The sequence below is a fragment of the Thermobia domestica genome, chromosome 6 (genome assembly GCF_964235325.1).
Source record: "Thermobia domestica chromosome 6, izTheDome1.hap1.1, whole genome shotgun sequence".
NCBI lineage: Eukaryota > Metazoa > Arthropoda > Insecta > Zygentoma > Lepismatidae > Thermobia > Thermobia domestica.
Genome location: NC_137459.1, coordinates 77,866,554 through 77,890,990, shown reverse-complemented (window position 1 = coordinate 77,890,990; position 24,437 = coordinate 77,866,554). Strand labels below are relative to the sequence as shown.

General features: G+C 37.3%; 1 protein-coding gene across 1 annotated transcript in view; it reads left to right on the top strand.

Moving 5' to 3' along the window:
• Positions 1-337: 337 nt before the first annotated feature.
• The window catches only part of LOC145688064 (uncharacterized), a gene marked incomplete in the record, with an annotated part of 846,580 nt that continues 822,480 nt past the window's right edge, over positions 338-24,437 (top strand). The window contains 1 exon segment of the mRNA XM_081761771.1: positions 338-672. Within this exon segment, the coding sequence (XP_081617897.1) occupies positions 385-672 (288 nt within the window).

Here is a 24,437-nt window from a genome sequence, read left to right as displayed (position 1 = left end):
ATCTGAGTTACTAGTACCACTGTTTTAGAAATGTTAATGATTTAGAAGAATAAAAGAATAGAAAGAAGAAAAGAAAAAAAGCTGGAAGTGGTCAAAAGTTTTTGAATGTTCCTGGAGTAACGTTAAGGGAAGATCTCTGAATCCTAATTCTCTATTCTTTCTATTCTTTCTCCGTGGTTAAATCTTTTGTCTCGCGATAGACAAACCACTCGAGTGATGCAAATTTTGGTTACTTCGTACCTAATTTACTGCAGACTTCTAACGCAGGCGCTCGTGTAACACCAAAGTTGCCCGAAAGATGGCAGCAGCGTGCCAGTTTTGATTTGAAACGGCGGAACACAGCGTGACGGCAGTCACATCGGGGCAGGGGATTCAGTTCGAAGCATGGAGAACAGCGTGGAAGACGCGGAGCGCCGACTCCATGCTATTCTCAGCAAGGCGGACAAGTTAGCCATCGCTGCGGATGACTTAGGGCGCCTTGTGTCAGTCAAGAAGTTGACCCAGTATGGGTCATCTATCAAGCAGCAAAAAACGCTGCATACAGTGTTGCCAGTGTTAGCCGGTGTTATCAGTGTCACACTTGCTATGGTGTATTACCTGGGGCTGCACACTCATCACGGCTTTTCACGGGCCTGGCTCAAGTGGCATGATGAAGATCTCTACGAGGAAATGGTAAGTTGCTATTCAAACCACGTGGTCATGGTTTGTTGACATAGCCACGTGACATATAGTACGCGCTCGCCACAGTAAACTGATTTCGCATTTTCATCTCACTTTAATGAAATTTATCCATCCTCTTTTCTTTCTAATTAAAAAGAGAAAAAAATATTACTTCAACATAGTAGAAACGCCTAAATTATTGATACAAGATAACATATATGGCATTATTATCTTGTATTTGACGAAAACAAGTCCAGTTACTTGGCTATGCACAACATATATATTTCAAAAACTGTATTTTCCTAGATAAATGTTCTTTTCCAATAATTTTGCAAACGAATGGCAAAATTCGTACTTAATATCCCGTGAAAGGAAGTGCTCTAATTTAACAAGTGAAACTTTTTACTTCTATTGATCAGTTTGTTTACGGATTATTTAATAGAATTTCAGTGCGATTATACACAATCTTCGGAAAAAAAGATTCAATAAAAGAAACTGTAATATAGCGGCAATAATGCAGATCAATTTCACCAATTACAGAAATTTAAACAGCACGATTTTTATGTTCTGCAAGATATTTAGCAAAACAACTTGCATGAAAAAAGAAAGCGTAATTGAGAGTAATAGCATGTCAATAAAATTATGTATTTATATGTTTGTATTTACGAAAACGTAAGACCTTCCTAACATTTAACGAAATATTTCATAAAAGTAATAATTAGTTTTGGTAGTCAATTTTGAATAAATCTGACGAATGTAATATTTTTCGTTCGTTAGATCGAAAGACCGCGAATAAGTCTCAATCGAGATCGTATAACGTAAAAACAGCACGAACTCGATTTAAGGGACATCGCTGTCTAAATGTTGCTCTTGCTTAATAGAAGCATTACTATCAGCTTTGCTAGTGTTAACGTATAGTGGATTAAATAAATAATTTTTATACCATTCAATAGAAAAAAAAATCTTTTCAATTTTGTTAAATATGGATTACATATATGATATGCGAGATGTGCTCTGACCCTACATATATTGACATATGACTTAAGATTTAGGATACCTAAAGTACTACGGGAATCTCACCTAACACAGTACTTATTTACGTTCGCGTTAGATGTGCGTAGTTCGTATTCCTGACTATTTCTACGATATATCATTGCGCTTCTCTCCCTCAATGTGGAAGTTGTTCCCTCACGTTTTACAAATCACAGTCAAGATTTCGAATAAGATTGGGGGGTCGCGGGGCTCAGTGGTAGAGTGTTCACCTCTGGTGCTTGGAGCCCCTGGTTCAATCCCAACTCGCGCCAAGTGAATTTTGTGATGGGCAAACACTGTGTGCATGGAATTCCTCAGGATGTTCCCGTTTCCTTCCACGTTCTTTATTCCACTATTTCATTCATTTCTCACCATCACCGTCTCCTTTAGCCTAGCCGGCATAACCGCCGGACGTAAAACTGAAAGATTTCACTTCAAAGATTTTTTAAAAATAAGATTGACGAATATTGTATCTTCCCATTGACGAGCTTATAGAGACGTTACCAATACGATCACGAAGGCTGGTCACCCAGATAATGGTCATAGAATTTAATTTACAAGATACGTATTAAAGATCCAATTTTTACATTCTTATATATTTAATTAAAAATAAAACTAATTTGTTCACGTTACTCATACCTATTGTGTATCCCCTTTCTCAGCAAATGTGTTTGTTCAGCGCCAAATGGATATGCAGCCAATATCTCATTACCATGTTCGGGCTGCATATCTGTCAGGCTGTATTACCTGTCAAGCTCAAACCCCTTTTTGCAAAATCCCATCCAAGTTGTTTTGCATTCCTTCTGTGAATATGGAAATATGTTTACTCCTTTCGTGAATGACACTTATAATTTATTTCCAACAAAATCTGAAAGTTGTACGTACTAACTCCTGTATGATTGCAGTTGGGTAAAACGTTTAGTTCACAATAAGAATAATTTTACTTAACTAAATGTAGAATCAGTGTATTCGATATGAAAATAGTAAGAAACTATTTTGTTCTCATTTGTTGTAAAGTATTAGTAATTTACAACTTACTATGTGGGCACACTAATGTCTCTGGCATAGAATACAAAAACTAGGGAAAATTTGTACTTCGATTTGGTGCCAGGGATGGCAGATTCTCAGTACGGACAATAGTTGGCAAATTTAGGACGTAACACATATGAAATTTTATTCACTTGTAGGTTCGCTAGTATTAAAAGTAACCAGACGAATTTATTGCAAATATTATATATTCTTGGAAAATTGAAAATAATGCAGGATTAGAAATCATAAATAAAAATAATTACGATTCATTTCGTAGAATGTCTGCCTGACTTCCCAAAAGTTACCCTTCTCTGAATAGGAATGTTGGTTTCAAAGCAAGAAAAAAAAGGGAAGCAGAAAATATATTTAACCATAAAAAAAGGTGTAGTATGTCTTCAGGATCATCTGTACGCGTGATACCTGAACAGTCTCTGAGAAATTGTGAAGACTGAGAATAACAAACTGATACCACTAGGTATTTAAATATCTCGTTTTGATGGACGTTCTGTGTTATTACTGGAGACAGCTCTTTCTACAGATTTAATAAACTCACAATCTCAAACTCCTATTTGCGACGAATATATTCTACCGCAAGACAAATATGCATTTCCCGGAAACATTGATCATGTCGTTGAGTTTTTCCTTGCTTGTTTCCATAGAAACTCTTTGCTAATTCACAATTTCTATGAAGAAAATAACGTCACAATACCCTTTATATCTGTACCATGGATAATGCAAGGAAAATATAATTCTGTAAAAACAAGCTCAATTAAGCACTGTGTCGAAGAAATAACATTCTATTTTTCTATTGTTTCTTTATATTTTAAGTCTCTTTTCTGCGCATGAATAAGACATAAATCTATACCTTAAAATGTGATCGGAAACGTAAGTAACCTATTGGAGACCGAACATACCGCACTGAAAGGGAGAACCTTATATATTTCTCCGACCTCAAATATGCTCTCTCAGAAACTGTGATTCAATATTGTCCAATGCGTTCACAGATCTTCCAAATGATCCTGTCATTTTCATTACATTCAAAGAGGCCACATAACCTTATAATAGCGTACTCGCCTTCGGTGCGGGATTCGATTTCCAGTGTAGTTCCACGTCTCATATAGCCACGGTGCTGAACGTGACGCTAAATTCAAAATCAACTAATTAACCAACCACTGTTTACTCATGACCGATACACTCTTTCTATATGTTATACATTACACCTCTCCAGATTTCATGTAACACCTCATACCCTATAAATATCAAGTAAGTGGTTCTTATACTATGTTGTTTAGGAAGTAATGACATAAACGTCTCTACAGATTCGACACAAACGCAATATAAAATTTTAGGAATTTTCATATTTCCTGTTGATTATTTTCGAGTAATGTTCTTTTCGTGCAATTTTCATGCCACCATTTTTAAATTTTAGCGCCCCACAATTACGTGCAGAGATTAAGAGAGAGGCTAATGATTATACTAAAAAAATGGTAGAATGGAAAAAGTGAGAGTAAACGGAAAAAGCCCGAGACATCCACGTATACGGTATTTGTCCACTACAAAGCCCACTTCGTGTGAGCAGAGATTGAATCAGAGACCCTATGCATCAGAAATAAGCGCTCTACTGAACCATCATTGTCCACCGTAATTGGCTTATTTGTAGATGCGAAGAGGTGAACTAACCGATACCACCATTAGATTATACTCTATATTATATCAATGACGATTAAGTTCATCGACACAAATACTGTTTATATTTAATTCACTGTGGGAAATATTCTTTTGAAATTAATATGGGAAGATATTCATATAGACGGTAAAGGGAAATTTCATAAAATTGAAGACAAGACGGTCCTTTTAAAAATGGTAAATGAAAAGATGTTTAATAAAGAACATTGTTAATAAGGGTTGCAGTTATTCAGTATCGTTTTACAAAGGGAAGTCACATAACTAATTGACCTAAAATAATTGCGATGAACATATTGGTCACAATATATGCTTTCAGAAAATAATTTTAAGTAAAACATTTACCTATATAATGATTAAAGTAGCGTTTATGTGTAAATACGTAGAGAGTTACTTATCCATTCTTCTATAATCAATGCTGAGTTGGGCGACGTATCAAGCAATTTTACTAAGATATTAAAAATAATATCCAGGATATAAATATGAACAATTTTGTTAAGAAAATGATGTTTTAACGTCATAATTAATATATTACTACTACTTCAATATGTTGCATTACCTACGACGTATGGTTCCTAAAAACTACCACATTTATAAGTACCAATATGGATTTTACGTATCTTTAGCTTTAGTTTTGTTTTAGCACACTGCCCTATCGACTAATGGACACAATATGGATTCCTCCCTAGAATTTTCGAATGTTGTTTTGGTAGGAATGCTAAAAGTTCATTAATGTTTTCTCTTCAGGTCTAATTTTCAGACTTTAGCCTTACCTACATCAACGTGTTGTTTCCCGCTTGGTAGTAACAAATACTTTAAAAATGAGAAGAAATATTTACAAGATTTGATGCCATACACTCTGTTATCAACATTATTTAAAACATTGTTCAGTTCCTAAATAGCAAAACAGTTAGGTTCCTTTCTTTGGTGCAAGAGAATGAGAAAATGAAATGAAATGAAATAATTCAGTTCAATGTTTAAGCTAAGGGAGACGGTGATTAAAGTAAGTGAATGATGATGGAAGCATTGGTGGAACGAGAAACTGGGAGGAAATGGGGAGTGTCCTGAGAAAAAACTCACAAACACCCAAGTTATCCAAAACACGTTTACTTGGCCGGGGATCGATCCCCCAGCACTCTACCACTGAGCCACCGTGCTGCAAGAGAATAGAATTTGATTCTTTGGTTGATTTGGAGTTTAGCGTCCCTTTCAGCACAGAGGCTATATTTGATGTCAGGGGCGGATCCAGGACCGACTTCTGGGGGGGGGGCGATGGATTGTCATACTGCTACTTTTAAGGGCTCCAAACTTTGGAATGTGTTTTATTTATATATATAAAATAAGAAAGTTTCCTCTTCTGGGGGGGGGACGATCGCCCCGATCGCTTCCCCCGGACCCGCCCCTGTTTGATGTGGATTTAGAGCTTAATGTGGAATCCGAACCACTTGATTTTCCACCGGGAATCAAAAAATGAAATGAAATTTTTGAGTTTTACGCCCCACGTTATGCCGGCTAGGCTAAAGGAGACGGTGATGATGAGTAATGAATGAAATGGTGGAATGAAGAAAGTGGGAGGAAACGGGAGAACCCCGAGGAAACCCACGCATACAGTGTTTGACCGCCGGGAATCGAATCAACGTACGATAACCATATAGTCAATAGCAAGTTCAAGGGCATTTGATTTGTGTTTGAATTTATGTAACTTGTATTCCAGGTTAAAGTGCAAATTACATCTTGATTAAGCTTCGTGCTAAAGAATAGTATTAAAGTCATACCAATAGAAATGCTTTTGTTTTACATAACAATATTACTAAATAATTGTTGTGAAAAAAATGTACTGAAAAGTAAACGAAAACGTCATCACATTAACCCTTTTAGCATTTCCAATTTTTGAGGTAAATTTTGGACTTTCACTCAAACAGTTACTGCTTTCTTACTATTTATCGTCGGATCATGGCTTACATCTCGTTTTTTCTTCTTTCAAGATAGATCATACTTTCCAAAGGTACCACCCACTTGTTCATATTATTCACCAGAAATTCAAAAATAGAAAAAATGATATTTTTCGAAAAAAAAAATCGAAATTTATTTGCCCCTCTGGCCCGGGCATGGTTTCACGTAGAGATGTTTTTTTTTTTTTTTTAAAAAAAAACTTTGTTATGTATATAATACGTGCGCAATTCATTCTTCATGGATAATTCCATTCTTGTATATATATAATACTTCAAAAATGTAATGTGCCATTTCTTTTTGAGCTAGAGTAATGGTTCAAACGCCATTTTCTTCAGTATAGAGAGCTCGTTCCAACAGTATCACTGACATGCCCGTATCATACACCTGAACCGAAAAAATAGGGAAGAGCACGGATTTTCTTTAAATCCCACAAAAACCCTTTTCCCCTTCTGCCCAGGCCTGGGTTGATGTAGCAATCTGAATGTTTTTCTAAAAAAACGTTTTAAGTACATAATACGTGTGCAAAATTTCAATCTTGTGTCTTTAAAACAAAGGGCGGAAAAATGTTGAAAGTCTGAATTTAGTTTCTTTCTATACACACACACACACACACACACACACACACACACACACACACACACACACATATATATATATATATATATATATATATATATATATATATATATATATATTATAAAAATATTACTGCGTCATTAATACTTAGGCTAGAGTCATGGTTTAAGCGTTATTTTTTAACATAACGAGCCCTTTCCAACGGTACCACTCACATGTTCGTATCATATATCTGAACTGGTGAAATTGAAAAAAAAAACGGATTTTTTTCTGAAAATCACCCCCTCGGAACACTTTTGCCCCTCGGGTCGGCCCGAGTTTTACGTAGGGCTCTCTGAAAAATTTGAATCATACCCGAAGGTACATACAATCCGTATGCAAAGTTTCAATCTGATATCGTGAAAACTGAAGGCGTGACAAATTTTGAAATTAGCCTTAAGAAAAAAATAAATTATTCACGCCCCTCCGCCCCGAGTTAGCGCCGCTAAGTTAACCATGCGGTTCCAAAATGCATGTGGGATATTTTTTGGTCCATCCTTAACTTGACTAATAAAAGACGGCTTAAATACCTGTTATAGAATCTAAATAAGTGGTCAAAGACGATACTACGCCATGGTAACAAAAGTTACCAAAAATCCTAAAAGGGTTAACAGTTTGATCGGTTCTTAACACACACACACACACACACACACACACACACACACACACACGCACAAAAGGTAACAATGAAAGTTACAGAAAGTAAAGCCTTTATGGTTAAGGAAGGAAACAAAATTAAGCATTTCTGTTCTTTTAAAAATCAATGTGGCAGTATTTTCCTCCTTTCATATTATCTTGGTGGGGTTTTGTAAATTGTAAAAACCATCTCAATATCAACTTAAGATGAACTACAATGAATTCGATCTCTGGTCACGATTTCTGTTGACAACCTATTTTTAGTGTAAATGATTAAATGATATTTCTTCATCAACGAAAGCTTTATTTTATTTTATTTTTGACAATTGTAGTGACATAAAATATTCCAATGAGAACAGGGCTGTCACAACACGAAGCATTTAAAATACCAAATCTGTTGTTTGGAATTAGATGGTATAAACGTCGGATGGCATGTGTACCATTGGGTTCGATATTTTGAGAAGCACAAAGTTTTCAGTATTGGACCAGCAGCATGAGGCAATTTGAAGAGCAACTTGAATTAAAAGACAGAACATTCTAGACTAGAAAACCAGCCGATGTACAGATCATATATCATTTAGTTGAATATATGGCACCTGGCTGACCATTTACGTGTCGTGGGGCCAGGAATTTAATTTAGAGCCGTGATGGAGGAGTGGATACCTCCTTTTTATTTAATAAGTAAACAAGCAACACTTAGATTACAGAAAACGTTGATTGTTTTCCATATTAATAGAACTCTCTTTACGAACCTAGATTTTATGAAAATCTAACAGAGTAAGGAAAATTTAATTTTATGCTGTTGGATTGAAACTTCTTCTTCTGTGTCCACAGGAAAAGAACAACTTAAAACTGAAGAGAGAGAAACTTTGAAGGAAGAAAAATAAAAACGAATATAAAAGTGGCTTTGATAAATGAAGCGGTTACGTCGTGTGTCGTGTAAAAAGTCAGCGAAAAATTAATATATAAGCTACGTTGTGATTCTTAACTGGAGTCATTAATTTCCTACGAAAAGTGGTTGAAATGAAATACAGCACGTTTATGTTTTATCGCTTAGTCACTGAAATTTCACTAGTTGCTGATTATTGATTGAAAATGTAGCATATAAAATATTGAAATATATGTATTTTTATTAACCAATTGCTTTGGCTTGGGATAGAAATATGTCTTTAATTGCATACTGTATTTAGAGGTTATTAAAATTAACAAAAATTTGATTGGCATATAAAAAAGTCTTTAGTCCAATCATAATGAAAAAAAATTTCTTGCATTTCAATGTGATTACAATATAAATGGGTATGTAATGCCCTGCCGTGTAACGTGGGTTCCTGTCACCACGGCATGGCGCGTCCTCAGTTTGCGGATCGAGGAGAAGGCCTCTAGATATAGAGGTTAGCTGCGAATATACTGAATAAGCAGTCGCGGACAGCCGACTAGGAGTGGTCCTCCAGCTTGGGGGTTTGGGTAAGGCTAACACCCTCATCCTGTAAAAAAAGGTACTTGTTCAGAAACATTCACAAAAGCCTCGGACAAGGACTGATAACTTGGCACGACCTCGGCAAAAGAAAATGGACATGAGATTTGGAACATGGAATATTAGAAGCCTTTATAGGGCAGGCGCGTTAAAATCTGTTACGAGTGAGTTAGAGAAATACAGGATGGACCTAGTAGGAGTTCAGGAAGTTAGGTGGGAAGGAAATGGATCTGAGAATTCCGGAAATTTTACGTTCTTTTACGGGGAAGGAAACAAAAATCACCAGTTAGGAACAGGGTTTTTCGTTCACAAACGAATATTACCAGCAATTAAACGGGTTGAATTTGTTACTGACAGACTTTCTTTTATTACTCTCAAGGGACGGTGGTGTGATATTATTGTCTTAAATGTACATGCTCCAACTGAAGATAAGGGTGACGATATAAAAGATAGTTTTTACGAAGAAGTGGAACGGATATTTGACCAACTCCCGCGATACCATATGAAAATTCTATTAGGGGATTTCAATGCTAAGGTAGGACGAGAGAATATTTTCAAACCGATTATAGGGAACGAAAGTTTGCATAAGGAAAGTAATGACAACGGTGTTAGACTCGTGAACTTTGCAACATCCCAAAAACCTAATCGTGAAGAGTACAAAATTCCCACATCGCGACGTTGATAAATACACTTGGACATCACCAGACGGAAAAACGCATAATCAAATTGATCACGTTTTAGTAGATAGAAGAAGAGAATCTAGCATAATTGACGTCCGGTCGTTTAGAGGGGCTGATTGTGACACTGATCACTACCTGGTAGTAGCGATAATACGGGAGAGATTATCGTTCAATAAAGGTAATATTCAATGTCCGAAAACGGAGAGATTTAATTTAAAGAAATTAGAAGAGAGCCATGTGAGAAAGGAATACCAGATTGAAGTTTCGAATAGATTCTCGGTTTTAGAAGACTCGGAATGCACTAGTGTTGAGGATACTTGGATTGAAATTAGAGATAGCATTAAAAGTTCAGCAATAGAAAAATTGGGACACGTGGAAATACGTAGGAACAAACCATGGTTCGACCAAGAATGCATTAAACTAGCAGAGAAGAGAAAACAGGCAAAATTACGGTGGCTACAAAATCCGAATGAAATAACTACACAAAATTTCGCAGATATCAGGCGGGAAACTTCCAAAACTTTTAGAACAAAGAAACGCGATTTTTTGAAGGCTAAAATTAAGGAACTTGAAGATAATAGTAAAAATAAAAATATTCGGGACATGTATAAGGGGATAGGCGAATTTAAGAATGGCTATCAACCTCGTGCTTATATATTAAAGAAAGCTGACGGAACAGTTCTCACTGATACGGATAGCCTCTTAAATAGATGGAAAGATTTCTTTGACGATTTGCTGAACACGCAGCCAAAAACTAATGCGCGTGGAGAAAAGGAGATACACACCGCAGAACCGTATATTCCAGAACCCAATCGAATAAAAGTAGAAGCCGCTATAAAGAAATTAAAGAAACACAAATCTCCGGGTGTGGATGAAATTCCGGCTGAGTTAATTTTAGCTAGAGGCGAAAAATTGTGGAACAAGATAAACAAACTCATTCTCCTTATCTGGAACAAGGAAGAATTGCCACAAGAGTGGAAAGAATCAATCATTGTTCCAATTCACAAGAAAGGCGACAAAACTGACTGTAATAATTATCGAGGCATTTCTCTTCTGTCAACATCCTATAAAATCCTTTCAAATATTCTATTAGCAAGACTGACCCCATACGCAGATGAAATTATTGGAGATTATCAGTGCGGATTTAGACGAAATCGATCAGCTATCGACCAAATATTTACCATTCGCCAAATACTCGAAAAAAAGTGGGAATACAATATCCCGGTACATCAACTATTTATTGATTTTAGAAAAGCTTACGACTCGGTTAGGAGAGAAACATTGTACAACGTTCTTTCAGAACTTGGAATACCGAGAAAGCTAATTGGATTAATTAAGATATGCTTAAGTGAATCCCAAAGTAAAGTCCGGGTAGGAAAATTTTTGTCCACGAGCTTTCACGTCCAAAATGGCCTGAAACAAGGAGATGCGTTGTCGCCATTATTATTTAACTTTGTGCTGGAATACGCTATAAGGAAAATCAAAGATAGCAACCAGGGCCTACAGTTGAACGGTATTCACCAGGTGATGGCATATGCTGATGATGTAAATTTAATAGGGGATGATAGGAGAACAGTAGAAATAAATGCAGAGATCTTATTAAATGCTTGCAGGGATATGGGTTTAGAAGTAAATGCAGAGAAAACTAAATACATGGAAGTGCGTCGGGAACGTAATACGGCAAATTGTGGGGGCGTTAAAATATTAAATAATACTTTTGATAAAGTGGATACTTTCAAATATTTAGGATCAATATTAACAGATGAAAATCATATTCACGAAGAAATTAAATGTCGACTAAAAGCAGGGAATTCGTGTTACTATTCGGTTCAAAATCTCTTGTCGTCGCGAATTCTGTCGAAGAATTTGAAGCTTAAAATATATAAAACGATAATCATGCCTGTTGTTCTGTATGGTTGCGAAACATGGTCACTTACTCTGAGAGAAGAACACAGACTGACAGTATTTGAGAACAGGATCCTGAGAAGAATATTCGTACCCAAGAGGAACGAGAATGGGGAATGGCGGAAACTTCATAACGAGGAATTACGTAGTTTATACGGCTTACCCAACATTGTTAGGGTCGTCAAGTCTAGGAGGCTTAGGTGGGCAGGTCATGTAGCTAGAATGGAAGAAAGTAGAAACGCTTTCAGAGTCTTGACTGGAAGACCCATAGGAAAACGACCATTAGGAAGACCTAGGCGCAGATGGGAGGATAATATTAAGATGGATCTCGCAGAGATAGGAATACAAAGTAGAAACTGGATGCAATTAACTAAGGAAAGAAGTCAGTGGGGAGCTTTTGTGAACGCGGCACTGAACCTGCGGGTTCCATAGGCCATAGAGTTAGTTAGTTAGTTAGTTATGTAATGCCCTGATACGTGAGAAACATATATAACTTTTTGGTGATAGACGTGTTCTTTAATGTTATTACAGTAATAACACAACACCGGAGGATAACTGCTTTATTAGGATATTCCGTATAATGATAATTATCCACGTTATGATATCAGAGACGTACGTTTAACCAGATTACGCAACCCCTGATACTGGCAATAATTAAAACGAGTGTAGCAAGCTATCATTCGACTTAACTGGCATTTGTGTTTTTTTCCCGTCTGCCTGTTCCATGATAACTCTCGTAAAAGTTCAGACATGCTCGGACCTAAAGGTGAGTTCAAAATAGGGGGTAAATAAGGTTTGAGAGTAGTGAACACGGAATATGCCGGTTGGAAATCGAAAGTGTTATGGATTGTAAATACCACGGTTCCTCACGTGTGTTACTACGCGTGTTGCTACGTATTTTTTTAAGGTTTCGGACGGTCCTGGCTTTGAAACTATATAGATACTTTTCTCCACAGGTTCATAGGAACTTTTTTCTTATTTTGATGTGTAAAATCACTCCTTGCAGATGGTCAGTCTAGTTCATTAACATCCTGGACATATTCCACGATAATTTTTGTAATATATATTTATTTTTAAACAACCTGAGGTATATTTCCTTTCAGGCTTTCTAGCAATTGTGTGAACTTAAAATCAGGGTAGAATAAAGGGGTGAATTTACCCCTAATTAGTGGTAACAATTGTTCCATATTAACTTTGGTTTTAAAATATATTCGACTTCGGTGAACGTAGCATTATTTCTTTTGAGGCTTTGCAATCATTAACCCTACCACTGCATGGGTTTAAAATCAGTCGAGAATGAAGGAGAGAATTTATACCGCCCTTCCCCGAATAAAAAAAATATTCTTCCTCGAAACATTTCGCACAAAATTGACGATACCTGCCTTTAATCAGTGTAACACAGGGGTGCCCACAAAGGGGAGCTATGACGCAAACTGCGTCATTGGAATATTTGGGGGGGGGTGGGTAAAAATCTATATAAATATGTTTGAGGGAGTGTAAAAATTAAGCGAAAAGATTTTTTTCATGGAAGAACACCTACGGATAGACAATTGAGAGGGGGTGCGTCATGGACATGAGGGGGGGTGGGCACCACTGTGTAACATAATAAAAACTCTTAAGGTAGGTACTAACTATGTTTCAAAATTCATTTCCGTAAGCCGTATTCTATGATACAATCACAAACAATATATACAACGTCAATTCAAATGTGACGAAAAAAAATATAGAAATTGCCCCTTCCCCCCCTAAAAATCGGAGTTTTTGGAAATTGAGGATCACGTGTCCACTTATGATGAGTATATATGCCGAGTTATATGTCTATCTTAAGGATTTGTGTGGTTTTCTATTTTGGGTAAAACATTTGAATCCTCTTTATTTCCCTTAGCATACGTTTCTTTTTAAAGAAGAAAAAAAACTTTCTTAATCATTGTTCTAGTAACAAAATTAATTTTCTATCCAAATCTCACGTTCCTAGATATATTAACACGGCATAGGCGTCTATGAGTCCAGGTGCCAGCTCGATGGACTATTGTGCTTTTGAACTCCTGTCCCATCGTCGAGTCCACACCATTTTCGGCCTATGGAGATCATGTAGGGAGGAGTGGGATGCAATACGCATGGCCAAGTTGCAACGCAGTATCCTGCAATGGAAACTCAGTTGCCGGGCAATAGCCAGGTGGTGGAAAGACGGTATTTCCTATGTGAGTGGTATGTTCAAATTCGGCTCACTGTATGTAAATCAACCTCTGTATATTGCAAGCTTAAATCCGATGTCTTCTACTCATCCTGATAATCTGATTAAAACTAGATCTAAATACGACAGAGTAACTTAGTGGCCCGCAAGCGTCATTAAAAATGTTAACGTGGTCCGTATTGTCTGATGGGTTGGAGATACCTGGCCAAAAGGATACGAATGATGATGGAATAATTGATGGTATGATAATGTGGGAGAAAACGGGAGAGCATCAAGAAAATCATGGGCGTATCATGCTATCGAACCAGGCAACCTCGCACCAAATATGACCACTATACCACAGCGCCACTTTGCATCCTATAAGTGAAAATAGTCCCGGTATCTACGGTCAATAATAAATGATTCAAATGTCTCCAAACGAAAGTACCGTAATGTATGAGGGAACTTACAGTTGATCAGTTTTTTTTTAAACATCGTATTAACACATTACAGAAAAGAATTCAATATGGAGGTATTTGTTGATAAGAACATGTTGTGTGTACTAAAATAACCATGTAAGTATCAAATAAAATTGGAATAAGTCGGAAGAAGAGACAGAGGCAAAATTATGTGGTAATATACTATATAGATACCGCACTTACATGTAACTATTCCCGTCTGCTAGAGGTGACCCAACAATTTACTACCTACCAAACACGATAATTTTTTTAATACTACAGTTGGCTATTAACATTTGTATCTGGAGCAGTAAATGCTTATATATGCACTAGAATGCTTTAGTGCAACCTATTCTGCATACTTCAGGAAGATTTGAATCATTACTTTTTCTTTTCTTTTTTTCCTTTTTTTCGCTTTCAAGCACAAAAGGAGATACATACATGTCACACAAACGGAGAAAGGAGATGTATGATAAAGTGAGTTGGACATTTCTTCAACTGTGTAATTGCTAAAAGTGAATGCATATTTTTCTTTTTTCACTTTTTCGCTTGAGTTATTTTTACGGCTTTGTTTTCACTGCTTATTTTCGGTCGCGTGGTTTATTTACCTACTTGTCTTCTTTGAGGTATTTATTTGTTTGCAAACAGAAGTCAGCGCGCGGAATTAATTTGTTTGAACTAAGTATGACATAAATGAGTATGGTATGAATGAAATACTTAAAACAAAAGTAAACCATTTGGTAACGGACGTAGAGGTTTATCTCTGCTCTGGATCTTTACTCTGTGAATGCAAAAGAGATATAAAGTGGACCTTGTTGATTCAGCATTCACCTGTAGCACAGAGAACTCAGATGAACAACGGCAATTTCAACAGCAAAGCACTTGCTTCAAATATTTTTTATAGAATTGTCAGAAAATTGGCATTACTGTATAACTTAATCAATAACAGCTGGTAATTGGAGCTAGAACATTAAAAATGTATTGATTCTCCGAAACTTAATTGTTTCAATATTTTAAACTCAGGTTTGTCTATATACGACGGTGGATACGTAAGTTCATGGTCTGACCTACAAAATTAGAAAATATTTGGATAAGTTATATTTTATTTTTCCACGTAATCCCCCTCGACCGAGATACATTTACGCCACGTCTCCGGTAACGCTTCTATAACACTTTGCCGACGAAACTTATTTTTTTTTTTTTTTTTTTTTTTTTTGCGACAAGATATCCAGGCCGTTTTCATTGCTTCGATTGTTTTTATTGACTCCGGTGTATGATGGTGTACGCATGTCTCGTCCACAGTCAGAAGTCTGCCAACAAACTCTTCCTGATCACTTTCAATCACTCCGAAAGAAAATCACAGGAAAGGGTGAGTTGATTGCGTTTGGGTTCAACTGAGAGCAACTTGGGTACCCATCTCGCGGACACTTTAGTAAACTCTAATTCGTTTACCAGGGGTGCCCACAAAGGGGGGGGCTATGACGCAAACTGCGTCATTGAAATATTTGGGGGGTTAAAAATCTATATAAATATGTTTGAGAGGGTGTAAAAATTAATCGAAAAGATTTTTTTTCATGGAAGAACACCTAGGGATAGGCAATTGAGGGGGGTGCGTCATGGACATGAGGGGGGGGCACCACTGCGTTTACGATAATGTTTTGTGCTCGCTCATCGGAAATACGCACAGCCTCAATAATACCGTAAATTATTCAAATGTTTCCAAACATAAATACTTGTCATAACGTATGAGACAACTTACAGTTGAAAAAATTGTTTGAATATCGTATCAATACATTGCAAATAAGAATTCAACATGGAAGTCTTTGTTGATAAGAACATGTTGAGATCACTAAAATAACCACATAAGTATCAAATAACTCTATCTCTTTGATTTTGATTCTGCGGTCATTGAAAATCAGGTCACAAATTTTATTGACATTCTCTGTAGTGATCGACGTTGAAGTCCTGCTACTGCGGGATCATTTTCAAATCTGTTTCTGCTACGCTTAAATTTAGCTATCCACTTTTTATTTATTTATTTATTTATTTATTTATTTATTTTTGCCATGGAATAGGATTGCACGGAGTCTCTGAGTGTCTCTACCATGTCCACGTGAATTTTCTGTGGTGATAAGACCTTTTTATGCAGGTACTTAATGACAGTTAGATGCTCGATTTTCTCCATGCCACAAATTTCCGTCGCTTCCTCAGGCTTAGCGCCTTATAAACTTCTTACCTGAAACAATAGAGAAATGAAATTTTACACAGTGACTACCAACAGATATAAATACGCAGCTAATATATACAAACATAAAATAATTGCTTCCTTCCCAGCCAGACCACGAATTTTCCAACCCATCCTCGTATATAAACACGAAAGTGACTATGTGTGTGAGTTAATAACTCTTGAACACCCGACCGATCTCGATCAAATTTTCAACATATAGTCTAGGGGCCACCCATAGGTCCTGTTGGATCGAAAAGATGCGTGAGGTTTCTGGTTCCAAACTCAGCCAAGTAAGTTTGTGGTGGACAACATCATGTTTTTGGGCTTCCTCGGGGCACTCCCACTTTCTCATTCCACCAATTATTTCATTATTATTCATTTCCTTTAATCATTGTCTCCCTTAGCCTAAACGGCATAATCGTAGGACGTTAAACCTAAAATTTTCAATTTCGTGGTACGATCAGAAACAACAGACAACATCGCTTTCAATGTGACATATATTATTATTATTATTATTATTATTATTATTATTATTATTATTATTATTATTATTATTATTATTATTATTAAATATTTTCTCTCTTGGCAGATCCTGGGACTACGATTTTTTTTTTTTAAATTTGAGATTTGGGCCTGAAAATTTTTCTTCCACGTTTCTCGATCTTCAGTTTCCTCATTTAATTCCAAAATCTTCTATTTTTCAATTATACTGTAAAGAATGAGGTGTTGAAATAACACAAAATGACTACCACTTTAGTGTGTTAGTTGCGTGTTAATTCAGCTGCAAGCACATCGCCTTCCGGACATATCACAAATAACTCTTTACTACCTGGGAGAATTTTCATTGGTATTTATCGTTTAATATAAGCAAGGCTTTGCGAAGTATATTTGAAACTTGTGCCAAGTAACGAATAATGCTCTATGTTTTCGGTAATCAGTCACAATAATATTGTTGTAAGCCTGTGAATCGTCTGACAAGAGTTACATAGACATCAGTTCTGTCATCTTCTGTTCATACGTGCTAAGATACAAGAATAACAGATAAAGAAAACAGATGGAAGTACTGCTCTCTGTGTAACTGTTGTCAGATGACTCAAAGGTTTACATATTATTGTGACTGATTACAGAAAATATAGAATGTGTTTAGTTACTTGCCACAAATGTGAAATATCATATATTTTGCAAAGCTTTGCTCGTATCAGCCAATAGAAAACAACACAAATACTCACAGCCAATAACGAGGTATTTTTGATATGCTCTAAGGCGACGTGCTTGGTTTGGACATACCTTACCAAGAAACCTAACCTCTCTTGTGTCAGTTACTGTGCCAGCGAGGACCAAGTATAGCATACGTACTTGCGAGCATAGCACAATTACAGCACTTAGGGGTCTGACGAAAGTTTTCACTTTCGGAGGGTGTCTTGTTTTTTGAACTTCATCTAACATTCTTTTCATTTTTTCTTCATCTTCATCTGGGCTTCGGCCCTCGGCTACTCTATCACGATGACAGACACTGGCAAAGCTAACGGACCTACGAATATCGGTCAGGATTTAGGATTACAACCTCCACCACTTAACATCGGGCCTAACGGTCGCCAAAAGACGCAGCCAAGGATTGTTACGGGAACACCTCGTTCAGACCGTAACTCTATTCCTTCGACTACCTACGCTGACTGCATCACTAAAGGACATAGAATTCGTTCTCGATCTTTCTCTGATGGCGAACAAGCGCTAGATTCAAAGAAGCAACGAATTACTCCCAATGTTCATCAGACTACAACTGACAGCCATTGTATGGATTGGGCATCCACTTCTGCCGATAATCATCATCAGCAATACCAGTCAGATCCCGTGTACAACTTCTTGTTAACCGACTACGATCAGAAATATGACACTGTTCGTGCTGTCTTCCAGCAGTTAGTCAAGTACGTCCCTCGGCCTGAGATCCGTGAAATTGTTAAGACACGCCGTGGCATCATTTTGAAATCCACTAACCCAAATTTCGCCACGCATGTTCGCAACAAGGCAACTTATGAAATTTTTGGGACGAAAGCAAAGATCTCTACTTTACAGCCGAGTACACGCAAAACTCCTCCTCCACCACGGCGACCTCCTATGCTGTCTGTAGTTATTCGTGGTGTAGAGCCTGATCTTACTGATGACGAAATTCTTGCTGAACTCCATCAGGAAGGGCTACCTATAAAGCGTTGTATTAGGATAAAGAACAACCAGGGACCAACTTATCTCGTTCGAGTGCTGACTGATGAACAACAGCTGATTGATCAACTTCTATCCAAGGGCGCATATATCTATAGACGCAAATATAAGGTTGAGCCATCTCGCACGCCAGCACCACTACCTGTTCGCTGCGAGAAATGTCAACAATATAACTCGCACCCAACAGCTGAATGCACAAACAGCACCAAATGTGGCTATTGTTCCCGCGAACATCCTACAAAAAGCTGTTCAAACCTTCAAGAACCACCACGTTGTGATCGCTGTTCTGAACGTCACCCAACGTACAGCTATAAATGTAAAGCTAAGCCTCAGCCTGATCCAGCAAAGCCTGAACTAGTTGTTCCAATACGTTCGGTCGATGCACCAACTCCACCAGCAAATTCATTGCGCCATCCAGTTACCGTCGAAGATCTACTCCGTTTTCTCACTATTTCACTACAGAACATCCACCCATTTCTTCGCAACCATATTCTAACTCAAATCATGCACGCAGCCAAACTGTTATTTAATCTACAACTACATGCAACGTATTCCGGACCAACAGTGCATTTCCAAATCCAACCACTTGAAGTTTATGTTTGATATGGACAACTCTACCTACGGACTTATATTAACTTTCATTATGAGTTACAATTTACTTTTCCTTAACATACGATCACTGTTGACGCACCAACTGCTCTTTACACAGCTCCTCAAGGAGGAACAAATTGCCGCATTCGCTCTTAATGAAACTTACCTTGCACCATATTTAACATGCTATATACCGAAGTATAATTTACTTCGACACGACGCTCCAACTGGACCACGTCTCTACGGAGGCACAGCTATTGGCATTCGGCAAAGTCTTCCTTATCGTGCAGTTACTGTTCCACCTGCTCTTCACCTTCCTGAACATAACATCACGACAATTTATTTTAGAGGCAAAACAGTTACCTTTATTACTATTTACTATCGTCCAGGCAGAGTTATCAGCTATGATTTCTTCCGCTATATTGATACCAACTTCCGGCATTACATTATCATGGCCGACCTCAATTTTCATAGCCGTTCCCAACGTGACAAAGACAACTTTCTTGATTTTGTTCGGAATGAAACACGAGCTGAATTTCATACTTTACCGAAACCTACACGTCCTATCAGTCGCACTACTCCTGACGTAGTCATAACTTCATCTTCACTATCTCAGTATATTCACATATCTGTACTTGACTCCATAGGTAGCGACCATGTCCCCATCAAAGTCGAACTTCATTGTTCTCCCAACACTCAGCCGAAGCCTCCTCCTCAGAAGGTCTACTGCTATCAAAAGGCAAATTGGGAACAATATCGCACCGATTTAGACACTGCCGTAACTACGCTCACAATGCCTAGTACGCAATACGAACTCGATCGAACAATCACTGGACTTACTACAGCCCTTCAAGACGCAGCACAACGTTCCATTCCAACAATCGAAGTTCAGCTACACAAACCTAAGTTACCTCCGCAATATTTACCATTTATTTCAGCATCCCGGAGAGCTTTCCGTGAATATCTCGCTACGGGTAACCTTGAAGCGCTTCGGCTTCATCGCCAGTACCTAAGGATCACGCATAATTATATCGTTGCGTTCAAGAGACGCCACTGGATTCAAACTTGCAACACACTAGCTAATGAAACACATCCTACCAAATATTGGCGCAAATTCCATCAATTAACAGGTAGAGTTTCTCGTACGCCTTACCCCATTGTTCATAATCATCAAGCAGTCCTCACGGATGCAGAAAAGGCTAATATTTTTGCTTCCTATTTTCAAAATATCTTTACACCTCTACCCGGTTGGCATACACCAGATCGCTTGCAATCAACTATAAACCGCCATACCGATGCAACTTCTCCTTTCTTTCGTCCGTCTGCTGATCATGATTTAGAACCAAACAATCCTCTAACCAGGCCGATTCAACCCGAAACTATTAGCAATACACTTAAAGGTAAACGGAATACTGCACCAGGATTTGACTCTGTTACATATGTACTCATCAGACAAGCGCCTCATTCTTTTCTACTCTTTCTTAGCACCATTTATACATTTATTCTGCGCACTGGATATATTCCACTCGACTGGAAATACTCAAAAGTGCTTCTCTTTCCTAAACCAAAGAAACCTCCATCAGAAGTCACATCCTATCGCCCTATTCACCTCACTAGTTGTCTATGCAAAATCTTGGAAAGAATCCTTGTCCGTCGCATGCACGACCATCTTCACTCACATAATCTTCTTCCAATACACCAAGCTGGATTTCGACCAAATTTTAGTACTCAAGATCAATTATTCCGTCTCACCACAGCTATTTACAATCAATACAATACAGGTTTTCCTTCTTGCCTTGTAACATTTGATTTGGAAAAGGCTTTTGACAAAGTTTGGCACCCTGGCTTACTATATAAACTTCGTAACTATCTCCTGCCAACTTCATAATCCGCTTCATACACTCCTTCTTAATAGGACGACTAGCTTACATCTCAATCAATGGAACGCTATCTCATCCTATCTTGCTGCAATCAGGTGTACCACAAGGCTCATCATTGTCTCCTTTATTATACTTACTGTACGTCGCTGATCTTGTTATTCCTAATAACACCACAATATTTCAGTTTGCTGACGACACTGCTTTTTTCACATCTGGCCGCACCGTACAATCACTTAATAAAACCATGCAAGTAGCCATTGATTCATTTGTGCGATGGTGTCATGTTTGGAGGTTAAATATTAACTCTTCCAAAACACAAACCATAGTTTTCTTACCACGTCGACGCCGTTCACGAGTGCATCGAAACCCGAATCTACTTCGCCTTCAGGTTGATCTTACGCCTATTCCAGTTTCAAGTACTATTACGTATCTCGGTGTCATTTTTGACACTCATCTTACCTGGACTCCACACCTCACCAAACTCATAGGTCAAGCGCAAAATCGACTTAATCTTCTCAAAAGATTAGTGGGCACAACCTGGGGATTAAGGACACGTACCGTTCTCAATACCTATAAAACCTTCATGCGGAGTACATTAACCTACGGACATACAGCCTGGGCATCTGCGCCATTAAAATTCTATCAAAAACTTGCTATACTAGAACGCCATGCTATACGCCTAGCATACCGCATAAGCCTACCGCATCCAACACGTTTACTTTATGAGATGATCGATTTTCCGCCATTATTAACGCATCTTGAACAACTTCGTATACGTTACATCAGCAAACGTATGGCACAGCCCCATCCTATGATACTGGATATACTCCGCTACGACCGTGACAACGATGCACCACCAACTTTCATTGACACCCCTCTCCAACACTTCATGACATTATATCATTTACAGTTAGATGATGACATCTTGGACCCCGAAATCTATACAATCTACCGACCGCACGAACTTTCATCTCACATCTATCCATCATATGCACAGTAATACCTATTAACAAGGGCCTCCTTCGTCTTCATCAGTTCCTGAATCGCCCCAGGAACAGAAGATAACCTCATTCGTCTGAACTAACATAACCTTGTGATGTGACGTCCAAAGCACTGCATTTCATCCATTCATTACAGTTGTTCATTATATTACTGCAGCCCTCAACTTTCTTTCCTCTTAATTAGTGTTTATGTAATAAATGCCAATATTGACTTCTTGCCATTAACCTATTAATGTTTGTGTTATATATATGTTTTTTCTCTCCTGGAATCATTTCAATCCATGTATGTTTAATATTAATGTGATGAATAAAGAAATAATAAACCTGGCAACCCTTAGACCACCTACATTTACATAGAGACAATTGATCTACATTACAGCACTTACCCGAAGAAAGGGCACAACCCTTTAAACGGGACGACGAACAAAAAAAAAAAAAAAACTTGGTTTGGAATTGACACACAAGTAACACGCTAAAGTGGTAGTCATTTTGTGTAGTTTTAACACCTCATTTTTTGCTGTATATATATCCACTTTCTCCATAAAACATTAATTTGTAAAAACGCTACGACAGCGTGTCCGTTTATTTCTATTAAGGAGTTTATATGCTTAGTCTCATCTGTCTAACTTCAGAAATTAATGTGACACGCTAGGCTGGGCAGAAATTTGAACTCCCTTAACCTCCCTTAGCACACCTTAACAATGATCTTGTAATAAAAGACGTGTTCTGTCCACCACTCATGTTTCTAGATACTGTATATTAGTATGACGTGACGTCATGAGTGTGTCACTTTCACTTTTCCATATAATAGTACAGGAACTGAACTCAACTGAATTTTCGTCGCTAAAGAAATATTGGGGAATATTAGTAGTATTTCTAGTATAGACTTAGTATATTAAATTTCCTACCTCCAACTTAAGCAAATCTCCAATATTGGACAGTTTCTCAATAAAGAATAAAAAAATAATATTATATGAATTGCTGCTTTTTCCGCTTAGTAGTGCGATCTTCGTAAATTCTGAAACTTATTTTTAAGATAAGGTTTTTACATGTTGAATATCTGCTGAATAAATGCTGAATATCACAAATTCATATTAAGCAAATCCCTGAAATGTGTATTTTATGAATAAATAATGGCAAATTTTAGTATTATAGAACTTGTCCCACTTAGGAGTGGAATTTTTTGAAAACATTGGAATAGACCCTACTTTATTTACTTTTAACAATTTATGTACTGAATACCAACTAAAGCAAATCCTCACATTTTTCACTTTCTGATTAAAGAAATGAAAATTTGAATATTATAGATATAATCCCTCTCTCCCCGAAGGAGCAGAATGTTCGAAAACGCTAAAATATGTGTTGATTTAAAAAATATGTTTTTGATAAAATATGTTTTTGATTTAGAATATCCAATTCTACATCTCCAATTCCAGCCAATCCTCACATTGGCACTTTCTGAATGAACAAAGAAAAATTTGAGTATTATAGAAATCTCCCATTTTCCTCTTTAGGAGCAGATTTTTCCAAAACGGGTGACACAAGTCTTCCCTTATTTTTGATGAGAAGTTTATATGTCGAGTTTTATCCTAACTCTAGGGATTCGTGAGATACATTATTTTTGCGATTTTTTTAAAAAAAAATTCCTTTACGTCCATGAGATACATTTTTCCAAAATTCGTTTTTTATGTCTTCCTTTCGTGACGAAACAAAGATTACATAAAAATTGCATGTTTCTACCTGTACTAGTTTGGCCTGGACAATGATGAGTCACTCATGTCTACTATTGTTTTATATATATATAGTATGTGCCATGTATTTATTTAGACACTGACTCACTCATCAACAGGTCTCCGAAACTATTAGGCATATGATCTTGAGGTATGTATGTGAGGACTAAGGTAAGGATTTTCGAAAGTGCACGCAGAAAGGCGGGGGGTGAGAACGTTTCTACGTCGCTCACTGAATCTTAAAAGCTTACAGGTTAAAATTTTGCACAAATGAATTCCGCGGATTCTTGGCGACCAACTAGACGGGGTTTCACGAAATGCGAATCCTAAGGGGAAAATTGGGGTTTGCAATAATCTTATCTCCATTCATCAAATCTCTAACACAAGTTCGCAGAAATGTTTTCATATTAATTAGAGGACTACAATGATAATTGAATGCTTCATTTAAAAAATCAGGAAAGTGATAAAACAATAAAACTTTTTCAACAACACA